The sequence below is a fragment of the Petaurus breviceps genome, unplaced genomic scaffold, assembly GCF_028583685.1.
Source record: "Petaurus breviceps papuanus isolate PSGF00001 unplaced genomic scaffold, PetGlider_PUasm1.0 186, whole genome shotgun sequence".
Lineage (NCBI taxonomy): Eukaryota > Metazoa > Chordata > Mammalia > Diprotodontia > Petauridae > Petaurus > Petaurus breviceps.
In genome coordinates this window covers 19,957,300-19,977,707 of record NW_027185798.1, presented here as the reverse complement: position 1 = coordinate 19,977,707, position 20,408 = coordinate 19,957,300, and the positions used below count along the sequence as shown (strand labels likewise).

Here is a 20,408-nt window from a genome sequence, read left to right as displayed (position 1 = left end):
GGAAATTGAACTCTACCTTTGTTTCCCTACTGTTTCCAAATCTATGATAAAGAGAATAGGTTAAAAAAACTGTACTAGTGACATTCTAGCCAGTGGCCACCCCATCCCATCCCACCCCTTCCCTTGACTTCTTTGGTGATCACACCGACTTCTGATGGGAGATGCTGTCTCTGACATTCAGAAACCAAACTGTTCCCATATGAAAGAAACAGTACCTGAAATCGTCCTCCAGTTTGGACAGTTTGGATGCAGGAAGGGGAAGTACTTTACACTTGAACCCAAATGTACAACATCAGGCTTTGGGTGCTGGGTGAGGCTGGTTAAGAACAAGCAGGCAGGTAGAATACACATTCTGGGCCCTAAATCGGAAGTGAAGCTCAGCTCCAGGGAGAGGTGGTGGCCCAGGATAAAGTAAGCGGAGGGTGTCTCCCCAGTAGAGATGGTTGAGGTGACCGCCAGAGTCCATGAAAATGTAAGGGTGAACTAGGAGAACATCTACATTAACAGCAATATTGTTAAGATAAGTAACTTTCAAAGACTTAGCAACTCTGCTCAATACAATGATCAGCCACAGTTCCAAAGGACTTCCTTCCCCCTTCTCTCTGTGTCTCTCCCCTCACTTCTTCATATATATGTATATATGTATGTACGTGTATGCATACGTATGCGTGTATGTATATGAAAAGTCTCAAAGGCAGAAACCTGTATATCTAGATCTAGACACACACAGAGGGTAGGTATGTGCACTCTGTGTTAGCTGTCTCAAGGTGGATAGGGGGCTTCATAGATGTGTATGTGTGTTTATATACACATGTATGCATGTATATATACATACACATATATGGCGGGAAGAGAATGCTGATCTGAAAATCAAATGTAATTAAAAAGAAGAAAGGTCGCAAGGGCAGGTGGTGCCCAACCAGATGGAGGGCATGGGCTGTGCAGCACAGTTTCGCAACCAGTGTTTGCTGAATTGCATTAAATTGCCCCAGGGATTTGAGGACAGATAGGGGAGGGCATCCTCTCTGTGAATGCTTCACTGCTGCTCTGACATTGGAATTGGTACTGGATCCACTGAGGTGCTTTATTGTTACATGTTGATAACCTGTGACAAGAGGATCACAGACTAGGGATCAAGCCCGACCCCCTCATTTTACAAATAAGGAAACTGAGGCCCACGGAGGGAGAAATGACTTGTCCCAGGTCACTAAGATAGTATTAGGGGCAAGATTCAAACCCAGGTCCTCTGACTTCCAATACATCTCTTTATATATTCTCCCACCTTTCTTCTCATATCCTAGCTCTACTATGAGCAGCACCTCATTTACTAACCACCATTAAATGAGGGGATTGGACCACGTGACCCCAGAGATCCCCTTCAGCTCTATGACTCTCTGGAGGGAAGTTTTATGAATCAGGGCATCAGGGTTCTTCCCTTTTCTGGTTTCTAGGACCAAAGGACCCATAGACATGATCAGGGCAGATGCTTCCTTCAGGACCCAGATCATCCTACTCACTTTGCCAAGGTCCACAGGCTTAGATCGCTAGCCTAAGTTCAGAGCAAGCTGGGACTAAAGCTTCTCCTTGAAGGAGGAAAGGGCCCTAGGGTTGAAGAGGGCTTTGAAGGACAGTATTGATCTGGAAGGGACCTCAGAGGCTACTGAATTTAACCCCCCTGATTTTTCTTCCTTAAAAAAAAAGTTGTATTGATATGGTTTTTTTTTTTGTGGGGGGGGGAAACAGCTTAGTGGCACAGTGTATAGAATGCTGGACCTAGAGTCAGGAAGACCTGAGTTCAAATTAATCTTCAGACACCTACTAGTTGTGTGACCCTGGGCAAGTCATTTAACCCTGTTTGCCTCAGTTTCCTCATTTGTAAAATGAGTTGAAGGAAATGGTAAACTATTCCAGTATTTTTGCCAAGAAAACCCCAAATGGGGTCACAAAGTTGGACACAGTTGAACAATGACTGAGTAACAACATTGATGTCGTTTTCTCTCACCAACATTTCCCCTCATATCTCTACCCCTTTCTTTTTCCCTCCCAGACCAATCACAAAGGTCTGGAAAATATGTGCAATATGACATACTGGTAGACCTCCCACCTCTGCAAAGGGTTAGGTTGGGCTGGGAGTGTCTTCTCCTTCCTCTTCTTTGGAGCCATGTTTATTTTTTGTAATTTTGCAATATTTTTTGTAACAATTTTTGATTTTGTGTGTTTCTTCCTTTTTACACTGTTGTAGTCATATGTATATTATTTTCTTGACTCCGCTTGCTTCACTCTGTATTAGTTCATATAGCTCTTTACAGGTTTCTCTGTATTCACCACATCTGTCGTTTCTTACAACACAGTAAAATTCTGTTACATTCATATACCACAGTTTATTTAACCATTTGCAAGTTTATGAGTATTTCTTTCCAATTCTTTGTTATCACAAAAAGTAAATATTTTGGCATATATGGAGACTGTTTTCTTATCAATGACTTCCTTGAGGTGTATGCTTAGGAGTGGGATTTCTGAGCATGGATATTTCAGTCACTTTATTTGCATGATTCTAAATTGCTTTCCCCAATGGTTATACTGATTCACAGCTCCACCAACAATGTACTAGTATACCATTACCATAGCCTCTCCAACACTGACTGTTTTCTATCTTTGCCAAGCATAAGGTGAAACCTTAGGCTAACTCCATTTTTTTTTTCAGATGAGGGGATTGAGACCCAGAGAGGTTTAGTGACCCAAGATCACACAGGTTGTCAGCAGCAGAGCTGGATTTAAATTCAGATCTTCTCACTCCATTCCTACCCTAGGATACTGCCTTCTCTATTTTATATCTTATAAAAGCAGGAGGAGGCAAGAAAATAGTATAGTGGAAAGGGTGGGTCTGGAGTCAAAGGACGTCAGATCAGCTGCCAATCTCTTAATACCAGCGTGACCTTTGGCAAGTCACTTAACTTTGGGTCTTTGGGTTTTTTCCTTTGAAAGTGGGGGGTGTGGGTAGAAGAGAGTAGAATAGATAACTTTTAAGGTACCTTCCAGCTCTTAATCAGCGATCCCAGATGATGTAGGATAAGAAGGATAGAAGGGTCATAGAGAAAGGTACTCTTGACACTAAGTGAATAAATGCTCATTCATTCATAGGACACCAAAAAGATGTTGGTCTAGTTGTCTTCACCAACTGTTGTTCCCTGCTCCCTTTCCTGGCTTTTTTTGTTTCTCCCTGTTCTCCACGGCAGAGTTTTGAAGTAGGAGGTCTATATCAGTGGCAGGGGGTGGACAGGAAGAGATTGAGAAAATGAACAAATTGTCAGCCCCATGGAGAGGAATTGCAGCATTTTATCTTGAAAACTGCCAGAGAAGGAGCTGTACAAGCTAGGTTCAACATAATGCATGCAAATGTGCAGGCTCCAAGATGAATAAATTTGTGGCCTCTCTCATTGTTCCAGCCACTTGGATGTGGCCCTTGGGAGAAACTTCAGGACACAGAAAACACGGGCAAATGTTCCTTTGTGCTCTCTGAATAAGCTAGCCTTGTCTCTAGGTTGGTGACTATGGAGGAATGGAGAAGCAGGTGAGGACACTCTTATGAGTGGTGTAGAGAAAACTCTACTGGATTGGGGGGAGGGGCAGTGTGGAAAACCCAGGTTCAAATTCTGCTTCTGCTACTTGTTACCTGTGTGACCTTATATATCTCAGGGTCCTCCTCTGTAAAGTAAGGGAGATGACTTCCAGGATCCCTTATAGTTCTAAATCTATACTCCCATGAGGGATGATAGATGAGGCTGGATTCATGTTGTTGGTGTAGAGGAAATTGTACTCGATTTGGGGTTGGAAGATATGAGTTCAAATCCAGCTTTGCTACTTGCTGTGGATAACCTTGGGCAAGTCACTCTCCCATCTCTGGCAAATGAGATGGTTGGCCTAGATAAACTTCCAGATCTTCCTTTCTGTTCAGAATCTATACTCCAATGTTTGCCTTTTTTTCCTGGGGGCTGGGGAATGGAGAAGATATGTCCATTGACTTCTAGGAACTCTGCTTTGGGGGCAAATATAAAGGAGAGAGGCTTCCTTTCCATCCCCTTCTATTCTTCCTCCTCCCCCTTCTCCCGTGGGTGTCTCCCTCCTTTCCTCACTCAGTCTCCTCTAGGAGATTGTTTGGTCCCTTTCCCATAGTGACTCTATTTCTGGAGCTGCTCCTAGGAGATGCACTTCCCCCCTTCCTGCCAACACTCCAGGTGCTGTTGGAGGAATTATTTTGGTGTCTGCTTTGGTATTTCTTGTCTTCTCTGCAAGCCAGGGCTGGGTGGAATGGGGGCAAAGGAGCAGGCTGGAAAATTGAGTGACTACAATCTGGAGATTTAGGAGAGAGGAAAGGAAGGAGAACTGAGTGGAGGCCAGGGAGGGCTCTCCGAGTCAACCTCTGGTTAAAAACACACACAACAAAAAGGGTTCTGTTTAGCCCTCCCACGTCTCCAGCTGGATTGGATCTATGAGCTCCCAGCTCCAAAGAGCATGGCCCATGTGGCTACTAGGGAAGCTCCAGGGTCATTTAGCTTAGATTCTACTACCTCTTATTCTGGTTGGACAGGGGCCTTTGCAGACCAAGAACAAGGTCCCACTACCATCATTTGAGGGTCCATTTCTTTTTTTTTTTTTTGCTTTTTGGAGGGGGTTTTGCAAGGCAATTGGGGTTAAGTGACTTACCCAAGGTCACATGGCTAGTAAGTATTAAGTGTCTAAGGCCATATTTGAACTCAGGTTCTCCTGATTCCAGAGCCAGTGCTCTATTCACTGTGCCACCTAGCTGTCCTGAGGGTCCATTTCTTTAACAAAAAAATTTATTATGATCTTAGCAATTATCAACAAACACAAACATTTTAAGATAAAAAGAGGAAAGAATTATAAAAAACAGTGAACATTCATCACACAGTTGTTTGTGGATTTTTTAAAGAAATATATATATATATATATATATATATATATGAGGGTATTTCTTTTTACAATAATCAATCTTATTTGACACACTGAGATCTAGCCTACGATGCTGCCCCTCCTTATCCACAAAGAGCTTCCTTTCTTCCTTCTTTTCCTACTATGAGCAAGCAAACATTAAGTACCTACTACATGTCAGGCTCTGTGCTAGGTACTGGGGTATTGCCTTCAAGGACCTGTTGGCTTTCTACCAAATAAATTAACCATGATTGTGGAGGGGCAGGGGAAGGCAGGGGAAGGCAGGAGAAGGGGGTATAGATGACAGATTGTAGAAATAAGAAAGGCATCTTAAAGGGCAGCACCATACCCTTGGGGGCCTCATTAGATTCTGGTCAAACAACAAGCATCTGACTTGTAGAATTTGGATCAGATTTGGTCTTTGTGTTCCATTCCTCAATCCGTCAACAAGCATTTATTAAATGCCTACTGTGTACCAGGGACTGTCCTAACCAATAAGGATAAAAAATGAAAGTGCTGGGGCGGCCAGGTAGGACAGCAAGTAAGAGCACCGGCTCCAGTGTCAGGATGACCTGGAGATCAAATCCTGGGCTCAGACACTTAGCACCCACCCAGAAACACCTGGCTGTGTAATCTTGAGCAAGTTACTTAACCCCAATTGCTTTAAACAAAAAAAAAAAATTGAAAGTGCCTTGAGGAGCTTACAATCTAGAGAGGACTATATATATATAAAAGCCTGAGGCAGCTGGATGGCTCAGTGGATAGAGCCATGGGCCTGGAGTCAGGAAGACCCGAGTTCAGATTCTATCTCACACATTTAGTAGCTGTGTGAACCTGGGCAAGTCACTTTATTTCTGTTTGCATTAATCCTCAGGAGAAGGAAATGGCAAACTGCTCCACTATCCTTGCCAAAGAAAAGCCCACAGACAGTATTGGTGTGCTATGGTTTTTTTCACAAAGAGTAGGGGATGACTCAACAACAATATATAGAGCCGTTCGCAAAGAGGAAATGATACCTGCCCTACATTCAGCCAGAGGTGGAGAGATGGAATCTAGGGGGATCTTGACTGAGTGTACGGGACATTGGAATGGAGAAAGGGGGAGAGAATAAGCATTTTTCAGGGCCTATTGTGTGCTAGGGACTGTGCTAAGCACCTTACAGCTCTCACTTGATCTTCACAACACCCTGGGAAGTGGGTGCTATTAATAACCCCACTTTACAGTTGAGGAAACTGAGGCAGGCAGAGTAACTTGCCCAGGATCACACAGCTGGTAAGCATCTGGAGGTGGATTTAAACTCATGCTCACTATCTGAATTCCAGGCCAGGTTGTACCTCACTCACTAACTTCATCTTTCTGGGCCTGAGTTTTTCCCCTCTGTAAAATGGGGTAAATGATATCTGCCCTACCCACCTTACAGGGTTGTTGAGAGGATCGAACTGAGATAACTTCACAAATCTTAAACTGCTATACAATACTAGCCACTATTATTACTGTCTTCTGTCCTTGTGTCCCGGGGTGCTAAGCTCAGTACCTGGCATACTAGAGGTGCTTAATAGATATTTGGTGATTGGATGATTGGGTATAAGTGTAGGCTACAGAATGGTAAGCTTTTTTTTTTTTTTTAAGATTTTAACCTGACCTGTGATTTCTTTGGGAGTGGGAAGAAATTCCCTCTACCACTCCAGACTGGCAATTTCTCTGCAGCATGTTATTGTCTTAAGGGGCTGTCTGGGGGCTTTGAGAGTTTAAATGACTTACCCAGGGTCACACTGAGGCAGGACTCGAACCCAGGTCTTCCTGGGCTCTGAGGCCAGTTCTCTCTCCCCTCTCTGTGAGGGTTAAGGCTTACTCGGGGCCAGGAGGGGCTTTCAGGGCCATTTCTGTACCCTTCAAATTGGCAGCTGATGGGTCCATCCTTCACCCCCATAAAGGGTAGGCTTGGAACTACTGCAGACTTGCCCTTCTGGGGTCGAGGGTCCTGTGTAAACCACCCCGACTTCTTAGTTCCTGGGAGGGAAACAGGACTTGGCCCATTTTCTCGATGTGTTGGCTTGATGCAGACCGAGCCCTCCTCCTGTTCCTCCTCCCAGATCTGAAAACGACCCCCCTAGGCGGGGGAGAGCCCGGCAGGTGATAATGATTCCCCTGGAGGTTCCGCTTGGACATCCTAGGATGGCAGGTGACCAGCTGGCTGGAATGCAGAGAGCTCATGGTCACTACCGGAGTCCTGAACGAGTCCTTTAAGCCTCCTGGCCTCAGTTTCCTCCTCTGTGAAATGAAAGGGTTGAGCTAGACAGCCTCTGAGGTTGCTCCAGTTCCAGATCTAGGAATCAGCCTGTTTTCTTGAGCCTCAGTTTCCCCTTCTGCAAAATGAGGGGGTTGGTAGGGACATCCGCGGTCCCTACCGGCTCCAGATCTTGGATCCTATGACAGTACACGCACTCCCGCACAGACGATCTCACCCGCCCCACATTTCACCCTACTCACCACCTCCACTGCAGGATTTCCGAATTAAGACTTTTTTTTTGGTGCACCCAGTTTAGGTTGGGGGAGATTGAAGCCCGGCTGCAGCTGCAGCCCCGGGGCTCGCTCTCTCTCTGCAGGGGGAAGCCAGCCTCCCCCTGTGCCTCTCCTCGCCCCCCAGCTCGGCAGTTAGCAGACGGCTGGCGGCGTCCCCCGGGCCCTCCAGCTGCGGAGGCGCGCCCCCCAGCCCTCCTCCTCTTCCTCCCCCAGCCCTCCCCCCTCCCTCCACGGGCTGGGGGCGGGGCGAGCCTCGCTGCGATTGGCCGCTGGCCGCCGTCCCCCCACAGAACGCGGCGCAGCCCCCGGGAAGTTGCCCGTCCCCGGGCCAGCAGCAGTACGCGGCGCGACGCGGCGCGTCTATTCACGGAAGCCGCAGCTGGGGCTCGGGGCGGCAGCAGGCGCGGCCGGCACCGCGCCGATCGGGCGCGCTCGGGGCTCGCGCGGGGCCCGAGGGGCCGCCCTGCCTGCCTCCGCCGCGCTCCTCCCTGCTACCTGTTTGCCGGCCTCTCCCGGGCCCCTGGCGGCAACTTCAGCTTCCTCGGCTGCTGTCCCTCCCTCCTCCCCCAGCTCTGCCGCCCTCCTCCCTCCTTTGTTGTGCAATGAGGGTCGGGTTTCCGATCTGACGGAGCCGAGCGAGCGCAGCGGGGCATGGAGCCGCTTAGCCACCGGGGCCTGCCGCGCCTCTCCTGGATCGACACCCTCTACAGCAGTACGTGCTTGCGCCCCGTGGGAAGGGGGAGAGAGGTCAAGGCCACGACCGCGACCCCCCGCGGGGAGCGCGCTCGGGGCGGGAGGGCTGCAGCCAAGGGGGAGGCTGGGGCGGGGGGAGAAACTGGGGGCCGGGGGCGGCGGGGACCAGGGCTTGGGTGAGACTGGGCTTCGGCTGGTGGGAAAGCAGGTGGTCCGCCGCCCCCTCTTCCCTACCTGTTGTGTAATCAAATCCAGGGAAGGACGGAAGATGGGGGGGGCGTGTATGGGAGGGGGGCTCTAATTAGGAGTGACACGGCACCTCCTGGCCTCGGTAGCTGCACCTGGCGGCACCTGCTTCTTGTGTTCCCAGCTGCTGCTGCCCCCTTTCCCCTTCCTCTCCCTTCCCCTGCTGACTGTGCCCCTCCATCTCCAGCATCCTGGGGGTGGAAGTTGGTGTGTTGTGCTATCTTGGGGAGCAACTGGGGTTACAGTACTGAAAATCCCGAGCCCTGTAATCTTCCCTTCTCTCTCCTCCATTCCTAGCCCTCCCCAAAATTCTATTTCATGCATCTACTACACCCACTCTCTACAAAATAGTCAGCTGGGATCATGTGACTAAAGGCCTGGGGACTTGGTGGTCAGTGTCCCCACTGGGTATTGCTTAGGAATTGGGGTGTTTATAGCCTCACCTAGCCTTTTTACCAAGTGGAGGGGACCCTAAGTTCTCCGTATTTGAGACATATCTCCTCCCCATCTTTACCCTTTTCTCCATGAGGCTGTGCTCTCTACTCCTCTCTATTTCATATACCTTAAACCAGATGAGGAGGTGGAGACCAGCAGTTCAAAGCCACCTGGGGACGAGAGCAATAGGGAAGCAGCTCCCTCTGATTCGACTTCACTGTGATAACCCCCCCAAATCCTGCCCACACATATGCTTCCTTTCTATTGTTGGGTGCAGAGATGGCATTATCATGGGCTTTCTCCTGGGGTTGGAAGAAGCAGCCTCTTTTGAATGGTTTGGTCAGGGGTTCTTACCTTGGGGGTCCATAGACCATTTCAGGAGGTCTGTGAACTTGACTGGGAAACAAAAATGGCATTTTTGTTTTCATTTACCATTGATGGAAATTTAGCATTTCTTTTAGCTATTTAAAAGCATTGTTCAGAGAAGAGAGCTATAGGTTTCATTAGGTTGCCAAAGGGGTCCATGATACAAAAAGAGGTTATGAGCCCCTGGGATGGGTTGTAGGAGGATGGGGTGAAAAGGAAAGGATCTGGATGGGGGAGAAGGACCCAAACTCCCTACAGTCAGCAACATTATTCCTGGGTGGGAGTAAGTGAGCTTTTGGTCTCTTCCCTGATTCCCTGCAGTGTCTAAGACACACATCTGACCTCTGCGTCCCCTTGGGCTCCTGTTCTTCAGCTTTCCCTGCTGCTTCTGCTTTCTTCCTCCTCCCACTCTACTCTTGATGTCTCATTCTGATTCATTTTCTCTACATCAAAGAAGCAAAGCAGGGTCCCCAGGGTGGTTGTCCTGTGCCAAACATTCTACTCCATCTGCTCTGGCCTCCTCTCCATGGTAGTGGCCAGTACCACAATGCCATGGGATGAAGGTCAGAGCCAGCAGCCGGATGGACATGTATTTACACACACACACACATTCAGACCCTTGCAGCTGGTCAGCTCCAGACCCCACAGGCAGGGAAAGGAGTGGTGACTACTTCTTAGAAGTGATGTTCCAAACACTAACCATGACAGTGCTTCATTATTTTCTGTTACCAGTGCTCCTGAATATTTCTGCCTCTTTTCACATCTGGCACTGGTTGCCTTTCTTCCTCCTAGGTGAGGAATTCAGGGAGAAGAAGCTATCGGTGGCTTCTTCTTGGTTACCCTAAGAGAACCTCTTGGAGAATTCCTAATTGGAACGGAGGCCAGGAGTGCAGAGTATTCTAGACCTAGACTTGCTACTGAGTAACTTTCCACTAATCATTTCCCCTGTGATGATGATGATGATGATGATGGTAGTAGTAGTCACATAGTGTGTAGCACCAGGCACTGCACTGAGTGCTTTACAAATATTATCTCATTGGATATTCACAACAACCCTGAGAAGTAGGTGCTATTATTATCCCCATTTTTCAGTTGAGGAAACTGAGGCAGACAGGTAAAGTGACTTGCCCAGGATCTCACAGCTAGTACATATCTGAGGCTAGATTTGAAATCAGGTTTTCCTGATTCCAAACCCAGTGCTCCATCCACTACAACATCTACCTGCCTCTCTGGGTCTCAGTTTCTTTATCTCTCAATAAAGGGGATTGGACTACATCACGGATTCTTAACCTTCTTGTGTCATGGACCCTTTTGGACAACCTACATATCCCTTCTCAGAATAATGTTTTTAAATGCATAAAATAAAGTATATAGGGTTACAAAGGAAACTGATTGCATTGAAATAGTTATCAAAATATATTTTTAGAAAGTTCATCACCATTGGACTAAGTGATCCTGTCTACCTCTGATGTTCTTCAGCTTCTACTGGGGGCATGTTAAGTCCTAAGCAAGGGAAGCAGAGTTATTGGATGTGACTCTGGAAATAAGGGGCACAGATGAAGGTGGGCCCAGGGGAAGAGAAGCCCCGTCCTGATGTGAGGGTTTAGCACCACCCGCTAAGTTTCTCAAGTTCTCCTCTGACTGCAGCTCACCTACCCCTAGAGAGATGATTTGGATATCCCCAGCCAGAGAGCAAGACTGAGAACTTTGCTGGCCGTCCTTTAGCTCTGCTTCCTTGGCAAGGTTGGGGCAGGATTCTTCACACATGCCAAAGAAGGTCTCCTTGTGTGATTTGTCTAATACCTAGCCCTGTATCTTGTATAGGGACTTGGAGCCTGCCCCTAGACTCCAGAGGCAGCATGGGGTAGTGGAAAGGGCTTTGGAGTTGGAGTCCAAGGACCTGGGTTCATATCCTGTTTAAGATGCTTACTAGCTGTGTGACTTTAAGTCACTTAACTGTTTTATGCCTCAGTTTCCTTATATGTAAAGTAAGGTTGGGTTCAGGGGTCTATGAGATCCCTTCCAGCTCTATACCTATGAATCAGTGACCTCCCTGGGCCCCAGTTTCCTCTGTAAAATGAGAAGGCTGAGCTAGGTTTCCTTATTTCCTTTCCATTCCTAATGTTCTGTGATCCTAGGAGGTTCAGCAATGAATGATGGGCTGGGGGTTGACCCAAGGGAGGGCCTGTGCCTTATTTCCCAGATTGCTTCCTTGAAGGCAGTAGTAGTCTCCCCACTGTGTTCTCTGCACGAGGCTTCTTGGGGAGTTGTTACAGAGTCATATTTGGGCTGTTAGCCATGAAGTTTCCTCTTCATGAGAACCTAAATTAAAACAAATACACGGGCTGTCATTTGGCTGGCTGTGGCTCAATGGAAGTCATTCTACCTCTTAAGAAGCTGTTTGCTCACAGGACTTCCAGCCCTGGGGTGTTGAGCCTATACAAAAGCCCAGCTCCACAGGAAGTTGGCGCCTGACTGGATGGAGATAGCACACAGGACTTTCTAGGGGAGAGGGAAAGGTGGCCTACTTGAGTGGGGAGAACACTAGATTTGGAAAGAGAGCTGGGTTTGAATTCTTCCTGTATCACTTACTTCTAGATGAACCTGAACAAGTCAGTCTCCATGTTTAGGGCTCAGTTTTCTCTTCTGTGATGATGACAGTGCCAGTTTTTGGATTGGATCTGTGATTTCTTCTGTAGGGGAGCTCCAGGGGGGAAACTGTCCTTCCCTTCCATCCGTGGATGGGGCTCAGCGACATTTAATCTGGGAGAGCGGCTGGTAACTCTCTCTGCAAGGTCACAGTGATGAAGTCCAGAGAATGAAGGATGGCTAGTCTTGGCCCTTCCTTACAATGGAGGTTCTGGGAAGAACTTGCCAGTGGGAGAAGGGGGCCACAAAGACAGGCAGAGAAGACAGCTGAAGCATGGTGGCCAAGTCCAGAGAATGAAGGGCACCTAAGGTCCCACAGATGTCTGCAGAGTCCAGATTCACTGCAGGTCTTTTAAACTCCTTGATCCAGCACTCTAGCCATAGTGCTGCCTCTCATTTGTGAAATGAGCAGGTTGGATTAGATGGTCTCTAAACCTCCCTTTCAACTTTAAGCCCTATCTTGCAAACCAGTGCTACAAGGCTCCTGTTAAAGATCATTTCTAAGGGGAAGAGGATTGTATAGTATAGTGAGAGTAGTCATGTTCCTCTCTTAGCCAACAGAGGAGCACCAGAAACATGTGATGTGTGTCTACTTAGAGTCAGAAAGAGCTGGGTTCAATCTCCAACACTTAACCGGCTGTTGATTCTGGACAAGGCATTTCATTTCTCTCGGCCTCAGTTTCCTTATTGGTAAAAGGAGCAGGCTTAGACTCTTCTAAGGTCCCTTCCAACTCTAAGTCTATGATCCTATGGATTGGGCAGTCACGTTAGTCACTGAAGCTCAGGGTTCTTGAAGGGAAGGCCTTGGAGTATCATGGAACCTCTGCTGGTCCTAGAAGTACCTTCTTGGTTCTGAAGATGTCCATGTTGGCTTTTAAAGCAGGCTCTAATTCCAGCTTGACTGACCCTACCCACAGCTCACCATCTTTCCCTTGGTCTGTCACATCAGCTGGGGGCTGGCCTTATTGTTGTGCCCTGAGATTGTCCTTGGTGTTGAATGCTACTCCCTGCTTGTCTCAGTCCACATTCAGGCAATCAACAAGCATTTATTAAGTGTTTAAACTGTGCTGAATGTGCTGACCCTTTCTGGAGGGCCCATGGAACAAGGAACAGCCCCCAGCTAGTAATCTTGAAGAACCAAAGTTGAATTAGATCACTGAGGCTACTGACCTATTCATTGCTGCAGGAGGGTGGATCCCTCCTTTCTTGCTTTTTTTTTGGGGGGGGGAGTTTCAGGAGTGGCCTAGGGGACTGGGGATTTAGGGAGTAGAGGAGATGTTGGTCTTTTGTCAGAGGAGATCATAGAGGGTCCAGGTGGTGGGCATGAGCAGAGATCAGTCACTCAAGGGGTCTGTTCTGGCCCTTTCCTCCAATCATAATCCAGAGTGGACCATCAACTTTAGCCATGCCCCTCTTCCATCCCTTGCCCCTAACTAGATTCTTTCTATGTATCTTTTTGGCCTGGTACCATTTCCCTCTTCCTTCTTCTCAGTCTCTAACCCCCCTTCCCTTTATTTTGTTAATTCTCATTGTTGCTGCCCAAGTTCCTTCTCCTGTCTTATCAGTAGGATGGATCAGACCCAGCTTTGTTTGGTAGAGGAGGTGAGAGGTAGGTAGCATCCTGCCTTAGAGGAGAAATGTCTGTCATAACAACTACTACTATCACCACCACCACCACCACTACTACCACTGCCACCACCTAGCATTTACACAGTGCCTACTATGTGCCAGCCAGTCAGTAAGCATTTATTAAAGAATTTCCTGCTATGTGTGAGCCATTGTGTTAAATGTCGAGGATACAAAAACAGGCAAAAGGCAGTCCCTGCCTTCAAGGCCCTGTTCTAAGCACTCTGCAAATAGTGTCTCCTTTGATCCTGCTACAAGGCGAGGAGGAGGTGCTGTTATCGCCATTTTTCAGTCGAGGTTACTGAGACCAACAGAAGGTATAAGTGATTTGCCCAGTGTCACAGTGTCTGAAGCTGGATTTGAATTCCTATCTCCCTGACTTCAGGCTCAGTGCTCTATCCACTGGGCTTCCTAGCTGCCTACACTAGGGAGGCAGCGTTGTACAGTGGGAAGAACCCCGATAAGGAGGTTAGAGGGCCAGGGTTCAAACCCCATCTCTGATCTTGTGACCTTTGAATCAGTTGTCTCTTTTGTAAAATGAGGAATTTAGAGGTCGCAGAGGTCTCTTCCAACAGAAGGGTCGTGATCCCATGACTTGGGTTCTAGTTCTGACCCTGGCTTGAGTCCCCCTGCCCTCCAAGCATGACATCTAATGGGAACATCCGTTGCACTGATTTTTGTTAGGGTGGGAGGAGAGCAATTAGGATAAAGAGGCATGAATGTATCCGCAGCTAGCTCTGATCCTTCCCCCTTCTCAGCTCCTAAGCTTGGTGGTAATGAGCAGGGCCACATCCCTGATGAGACTTTGGGGACTGGCGGGAAGTGCCCCCTCCCACAAGTTTGGTGTGTAGTTAAGATGGATGTCTTCTTGCTGTTCTGTGAATAGCCATAGTAATTTAGTCCTTATTTCCAGCATCAGCCAAAAATTCTCTCGGCTTCTAGAGCTTCAGGAATGGGAAGACAGAATTAAGATTCATCTAGTCATCTGAACTTTTTTTTTTTCCCCCAAGAAGAAATGACAGGCGCAGATGTGTGGAGTAGCAAGAATATACTTGATGTGGGGGTGGAGACTGAGAGGATGATGGGGGGGGTTAATTATAATAATGATAGCTCACATTTACATAGCTCTGAAAGGATTTACTTATAACCCAGTAAATCCCCCCATTTTACAGATGAGGAAACTGAGACTCAAAAGATGTGAACTAACTTGCCAGAGATGGGATTCAGACCTGTCCTATGGTTGGCTCCAAAGCTAGCCGGCTGACCACTGTGAAATGCTTTCTTTAAGGAAAGTCACTGGGCCTCTTGGAGAGAGTCCTTAGGACCCAGAGGGAAAGGGAATCAGGGATCTTGGGTCTGGAAGGGACTTCAGTGGCCATCCAGTCCAGCTCTCTCCTGTTAGAAATGAAGATACCAAGACCCAGGAAGTTGAAGGATTTTCTCAGGGTCACACATTTACTAAGTGTCCTAAGGCATGATTTGAACCTTTCTCTTTCAGACTATAAGACTTCATAGGATCATAGTTCCAGGGCTGGAAGGGACCTGAGATGTATATATGTACCTATACATACCTCCCCCCATCTTTTATAGCCTAACCCTCTAATTTTACAGATAAGGAAACTGAGGCCCAGAGAAGTTCAGTAAGAGGCCTGATTTGAACCCAAGTTCCCTGACTGCAGAGTCAGTGCTCTTGCTAAAATGCCTCCTAACCTTTCGTTACCTTTTTTTTCCCCTCTGAAGTAGATGAGATCCTGCTCTCATTGTCTGGATTCCTTCTCCATGCTTGTTCTCTATCGATAGAGACTGGAGTGGGTTAATTAGTTAATGTTTGTAAGGGGCTTTGAAGACTGCTCACTCCTTTAGAACTGCCTAGCTGTCCTCTGCCTCCTCAGTATTAGAAAGTAGAGATGAAAGGCATGGAGATGAGCTGGGGGGAAGAAAAGGACTGACTGGAGGGTTTGGGGGGGTCATTTGGGCCTTGCTCCCCATTGAATGCAGGAAATGGAGAAGGGAGGGTGCCAGGAAGGAGGAGGGAAATCTGGCCACCCTTGGCCTGCATTTTGGATCTCTTCTCTGCTTGGTATTATCTGCTGGCCCAGACAAGGTGTGCCCTGGGGTGAGGCAGCCCAGGTGAAGGCTGGTGTTCAATGCTTGTGTTTGGCAGTGGTTTCCACCAGCAGCATCCTGCCAGTTTCAGGGGCACGTGCTTTGCTGGCCCTGCTGGTTGGTGAGCTCCAGCCCAGGAGCAGGTGGCTTTGGAGCCATTCTGTGGGCTCAGGCTTTTAACCCCAGGCTGGTCATTTCAGTAGGCTGGGATATCCCAGTGGTGAGTCTGGCCTACCCCAGCCTGCCTCCTCTCGTTTCCTGGTTCTTCAGTGACTGCTTGTGCCACAGAAGCAGGGCTCCAGGCTCGAGCTTCTCTTAGGGACTGGAAGTACAGTTGCCTCCTCTGGCCCTCTTTCCTTTTCCCCTTGGTAATTCTTAGGACCAGATAGTGCTACAGTGGAGCCTTTGGTGTCTGACACTGGCCAAGGGGAGGGTTGGGGGGGGGGGCTGCTGGCTTTTCCTGTCAAAGCCAAGGCATTGAATGAAGGATTAAGCATTTACCAGGGTCTTTGTTTAAGGAAAAGAAGGTGGGGAACACTCTTAGGTGGCGGGAAGCAGCAGTCAGCATGGATTTCTTAAGGGCCTACTAAGTGTCAGCACTGTACTAGTGACTAGAGATACAAATATAAGTTAACAAGCATTAATTAAGGTGTGCCAGGAAGTTTGCTAGGAATACAAATAAAGTTAGTCATCTAGAATTTATTAAGACCTACTGTATGCCAGGCAGGGGCATTTAGATGATGCAGTAGATAGAACACTGGGCCTGGAGTCATGAAGACCTGAGTTCAAATCCAGCTTCAGACACTTACTAGCAGTGTGACCCTGGGCAAGTCACTTTACCCTCTTTGCCTCAGTTTCCTCATCAGTAAAATGAGCTGGAGAAGGAAATGACAAATCACTGTAGCATCTTTGCCAAGAAGACCCAGGATGGGGACACAGAGAGTTGGGAATGCCTGAAATGAATGAAGGAACTGTACCAGGCACTCTGATTCTCACAGCTCTGAGCAGTAAGTGCTGTTATCGTTCCCTTTTTACAAATGAGGAAACTGAAGTAGACTTTCCATGAGCCACACAGCTACTAAGTGTATGAGGTTGGGTTTGAACTCAGATCTTCCTGACTCCAAGTATGTGATCAATCCAAGGTGCCATCTAGGTAGTGTGGGAGGGAGGGCACTAGAAGTTGGGGTGGGGGGACATCAGGAAAGACTTTACCTAGAACATGATGCTAAATCTGTGTCTTAAAGAAAGAGAGGGAGTCTTTGAGGAAGAGATGAGAAGAAGGTACTTTCCAGGCAAGGGGAAGGGTCAGTGAAAAGGCAGGGAGAGGGCAGCTGGACTGTCCTGTGGGAGGAAAAGAAACAAGGGGAATCTGGATAGATCCTAGAGTGTAGGAGGGAGTCTGGAGAGAGAGTTTGAGATCAGGTTGTGAAGGGCTTTGAAAGCCAAACAGTAGAGTTTGATCCTAGAGGCAATGGGGAGCCATTGGGGAGGGACATGTCAGGTCTTCATATTTTAAGGAAAATCATTTTATCACCAAAAGTGTGCAAGATGGACTGGAGTGGAGAGAATCCATTCGGAGGCCCTTGCAATAATCGAGGCCAGAGGTCATCAGGGCCTGGGACAGGTGAGGGAGTGGAAAGGTGGGGTCAGATGCAGAGATTTGTGGAACAACAAATTCAGCAAGACAATGGAGTGCCTGCTAGCTATTGCTCCTATAGTACCTTCAGTTTCCCCTCTCCTGGCCTTTGCCCAGGGAATTCACTGTCTCCTCACCTCTGTCTCTTAGAATTTTCCAAGGTCCCAGCCCAAGTGCCATCTCCTGCAGACTTTTCATAGACCCCCTTATACCTTGACATCTGGAGATAACCTGTGGGCTCATAAGGCGACTTGTACTTATTTTGTATGTACTTATACGTGTATCTGTTATTTCCTCTGATGGAAAGCAAGCCTCTTGAGGGGAGAGACTGTTCTGTTTTTTATCTCCAGCTCCAGTGTTTAATAAATACTTATTGATTGAATGATAATGTACAAGGTCTTATGCAAGTCCCTATTAAATATACAGAGAAGACTTAAGACATGATCCCTGCTCTCATGGAGCTTACACTCTAATAGGAGAGATGACTGCTGCACAGATGCCTAGGAAACCAGACTGGAATGGAAAAATATAGTAAAAGGTATAAACACTAGGGAGCTCACCCAATAATCTAGGCTAGAGCATCATATCATTAGAGCTAGAAGTGGCTTGAGAAGCCATCTAGTTAAACCCCCTTGTTTTACAGATGAGGAAACTGAGGCTTAGAGCTCCTAGGTTCCTTATTAGAGGATCATTTTACAAATGGGAGAGTTTGTGAGTGAAGGAAATAGACAAAAAGCAGTGGGCCTTGATGCCATTGATCCTACCTTATCCATAAGCCAGCTATGGCGTGATGGAGTAGATGGGGCATGAGGAACAACTTTCAAACTTGGCCAGTGTGTTGACTTTGTTCTGCTAAGTACTCGAGAAGGTCCTAAGAGGCTTAGGGAAAAGTAAATGGGGTATGTCAGTGAGAGGTGACATTGATGTGGGAAAAAGAGCTGCAATAAAACATTTTTAAAACTAAAAATGTTTTTAATAAAGGGGAAAGAGCACTGGACTAGGGGGTCAGAAAAATCGAGTTCCAGCCAACTGCCACTCTTGCCATCCTTGGGCAGGTTGTTTCCCCCCTCTGGTTGGTCCTCAGTTTCCTCTGCTATAAAATGAGGAGGTTGGACTAGGTGATCTTCCTTTCAGCACTCATGACCCATGAATCCTTGCTTCTCATTCTACAGAAAGGACAACTCAGTGGAGGGGAACCGTTGCTTTCCTGTGGCTGTGAGAAGCTGCTCCCAATGCCTGGGCATTAGCATTCAGACCTCACCTCTGGCCCCCCTCCATGGAGTATTTCCTGCTCTGCCCCACTCCCACCCCACAAGGGAAAGACAAATACAGAGTTGTTGGCTCTTGGGAAAGGGGCCGTATAGCAGGGCTGGCTTCCAGGTATCAGAGGAACCAGAGGCTGGGGAAGGGGAGGTGGCCTCTGTGTTTAGTGACCTACTTAGGCTTGTGAAAAGGGGATGGTTCCTTTGCCTTCTTCTCTGTCCCAATTTCTAGGACCCCTATGTCTCTGCTAAACTTATCATACTCCCAGGTGGCTCTGGATATGTAGGTCAAACCTTTTGCTATAGGTGGTGGGAAATGCAGATGTAGGAGACTTTTAAGTCTTTGGATGGACCAGGGGGTCTGTGGCCTTAAACACCCTTGCCTTTCCAGGCCAATCTGTCCTTGGGCCCTGCTGAAGCAGCCTTGAAAGTTCTCATAGTGAACAGGGGAGTGGTGGACTGTCAGGTCTGTTGGGATGTAGCCAATCACTTTCATGACTGTAGAAGTGCTGGTCCTATTAGGGAGCTGGCTTCCCCTTTCCTCCTGGGCAGTACACCCTGGACTGACTTCGTGGTAAAGAATTGTAAGGTCCCCAAATGCCCTATAACCAGATCTAGTGGTTTGCCCTTGCAGAATTATTTCTGTACTACGGGTGCAGCTGGGGGCTGGCCTGGATCCTGGAGAGAACCTGGGAGCCCACAGAAGCCTCAGTTGACAATTTAGCTAATTGTTCACAAGGGAACAACTAGCAGTGTGCTTAGGGTGGAAACAAAAGGCAGTAAAGTGTGATGGGAAAATGAATGGGCAAATAAATAGATAGGTATATAGATAGAGCACTTAGGAGGTGCCCACTCTGTAGCATCCACTGTGCTCTGCAGTTACAGTCACGATGGACCTGATTTGAATCTTGCTTCTGATAGTTACTGTTTGGGTAACCCTGGCATTGGTGGGCAAGTCATTTAAACTAGGGTGCGGATCACAGCTGCCCTCTTCTTGCTTTTTCACTGTCCTTTCCCCTTGCCTGGAAAGCACCTTCTTCTTTTTGTTTTTCTCTTTTTGGAGGGGTGAAGGCAGGGCAATTGGTGTTAAGTGACTTGCCTAAGGTCATACAACTAGTAAGTGTAACTACTGCAGGGCCAGGTGCTCTATTCACTGCACCACCTACCTGCCCCAAGTACCTTCTTCTCACCTCTTCCTCACAGACTCCCTCTCTTTCTTTAAGACACAGATTTAGCGTCATGTTCTAGGTAAAGTCTTTCCTGTTTCCCTCCCCAACTTCTAGTTGTATGTAAAGTATCAGCTAAAGCTTCAAGGGCTATGGAAATATTAGCTATAACTGTTGACTTGTTTAATGAAAGGAAAGTCTTCTTAGTAGGACAGTTAGAGTCCCAGAAAGCTAGATCTGGAGGGGACCTGACAGATCATCTAATCCAGGAGCTCTTAACCTTTTTTTGTATCATGAAGATACTTCTCCTATCCCTCACCTCCATTTTCTCTTCTCTTCTTAGTAAATATCTTGAGACCCTTCACCATTTTGGTAACTCTCCTTTGTTTGCTCAGATACTCTTTAGCCTCAGGAATGGAACTCACTGATTCCTTTTCCCTAGATTTGGGGCTTAATGTATAAGGTCTTGATTGGTCTTGGAAAATGCATGATGACCCTGGTCACAAGTCTCTGGGGACCACCTGTGTCTGATGCATAGAAAAACTATTGACCCTGCTGGCATAAGGGAGACCGAATTTTGAAAAGGCATTTTGGCTTTCATCTATATCACAGCTAAGGGAGCTGATAAAGAGTTCCCTAAAATGGTCCTGGATTTGTTTCTGTTTTGTCTTCTTATCTAGATGGCATAAGCTCCTTGCAGGAAGAAGGCTGGTTGCTATTTATTATACCCTGTTTCCTACCCCTCACATA

At 47.5% G+C, this 20,408-nt stretch overlaps 1 protein-coding gene across 2 annotated transcripts in view; it reads left to right on the top strand.

Moving 5' to 3' along the window:
• ABR (ABR activator of RhoGEF and GTPase) overlaps positions 1–20,408 on the top strand; it is a 300,539-nt gene that overhangs the window by 60,575 nt on the left and 219,556 nt on the right. The window contains exon 1 of one of the 2 annotated variants that reach the window (XM_069089721.1): positions 7,928–8,185. The exons of the other annotated variant lie outside the window; for it this stretch is intronic. Coding sequence (XP_068945822.1) covers positions 8,125–8,185 — 61 coding nt within the window. The 5' untranslated portion in view covers positions 7,928–8,124. Of the gene's footprint in view, positions 1–7,927; positions 8,186–20,408 lie in introns of those variants that run through there. 2 annotated transcript variants of the gene reach the window in all.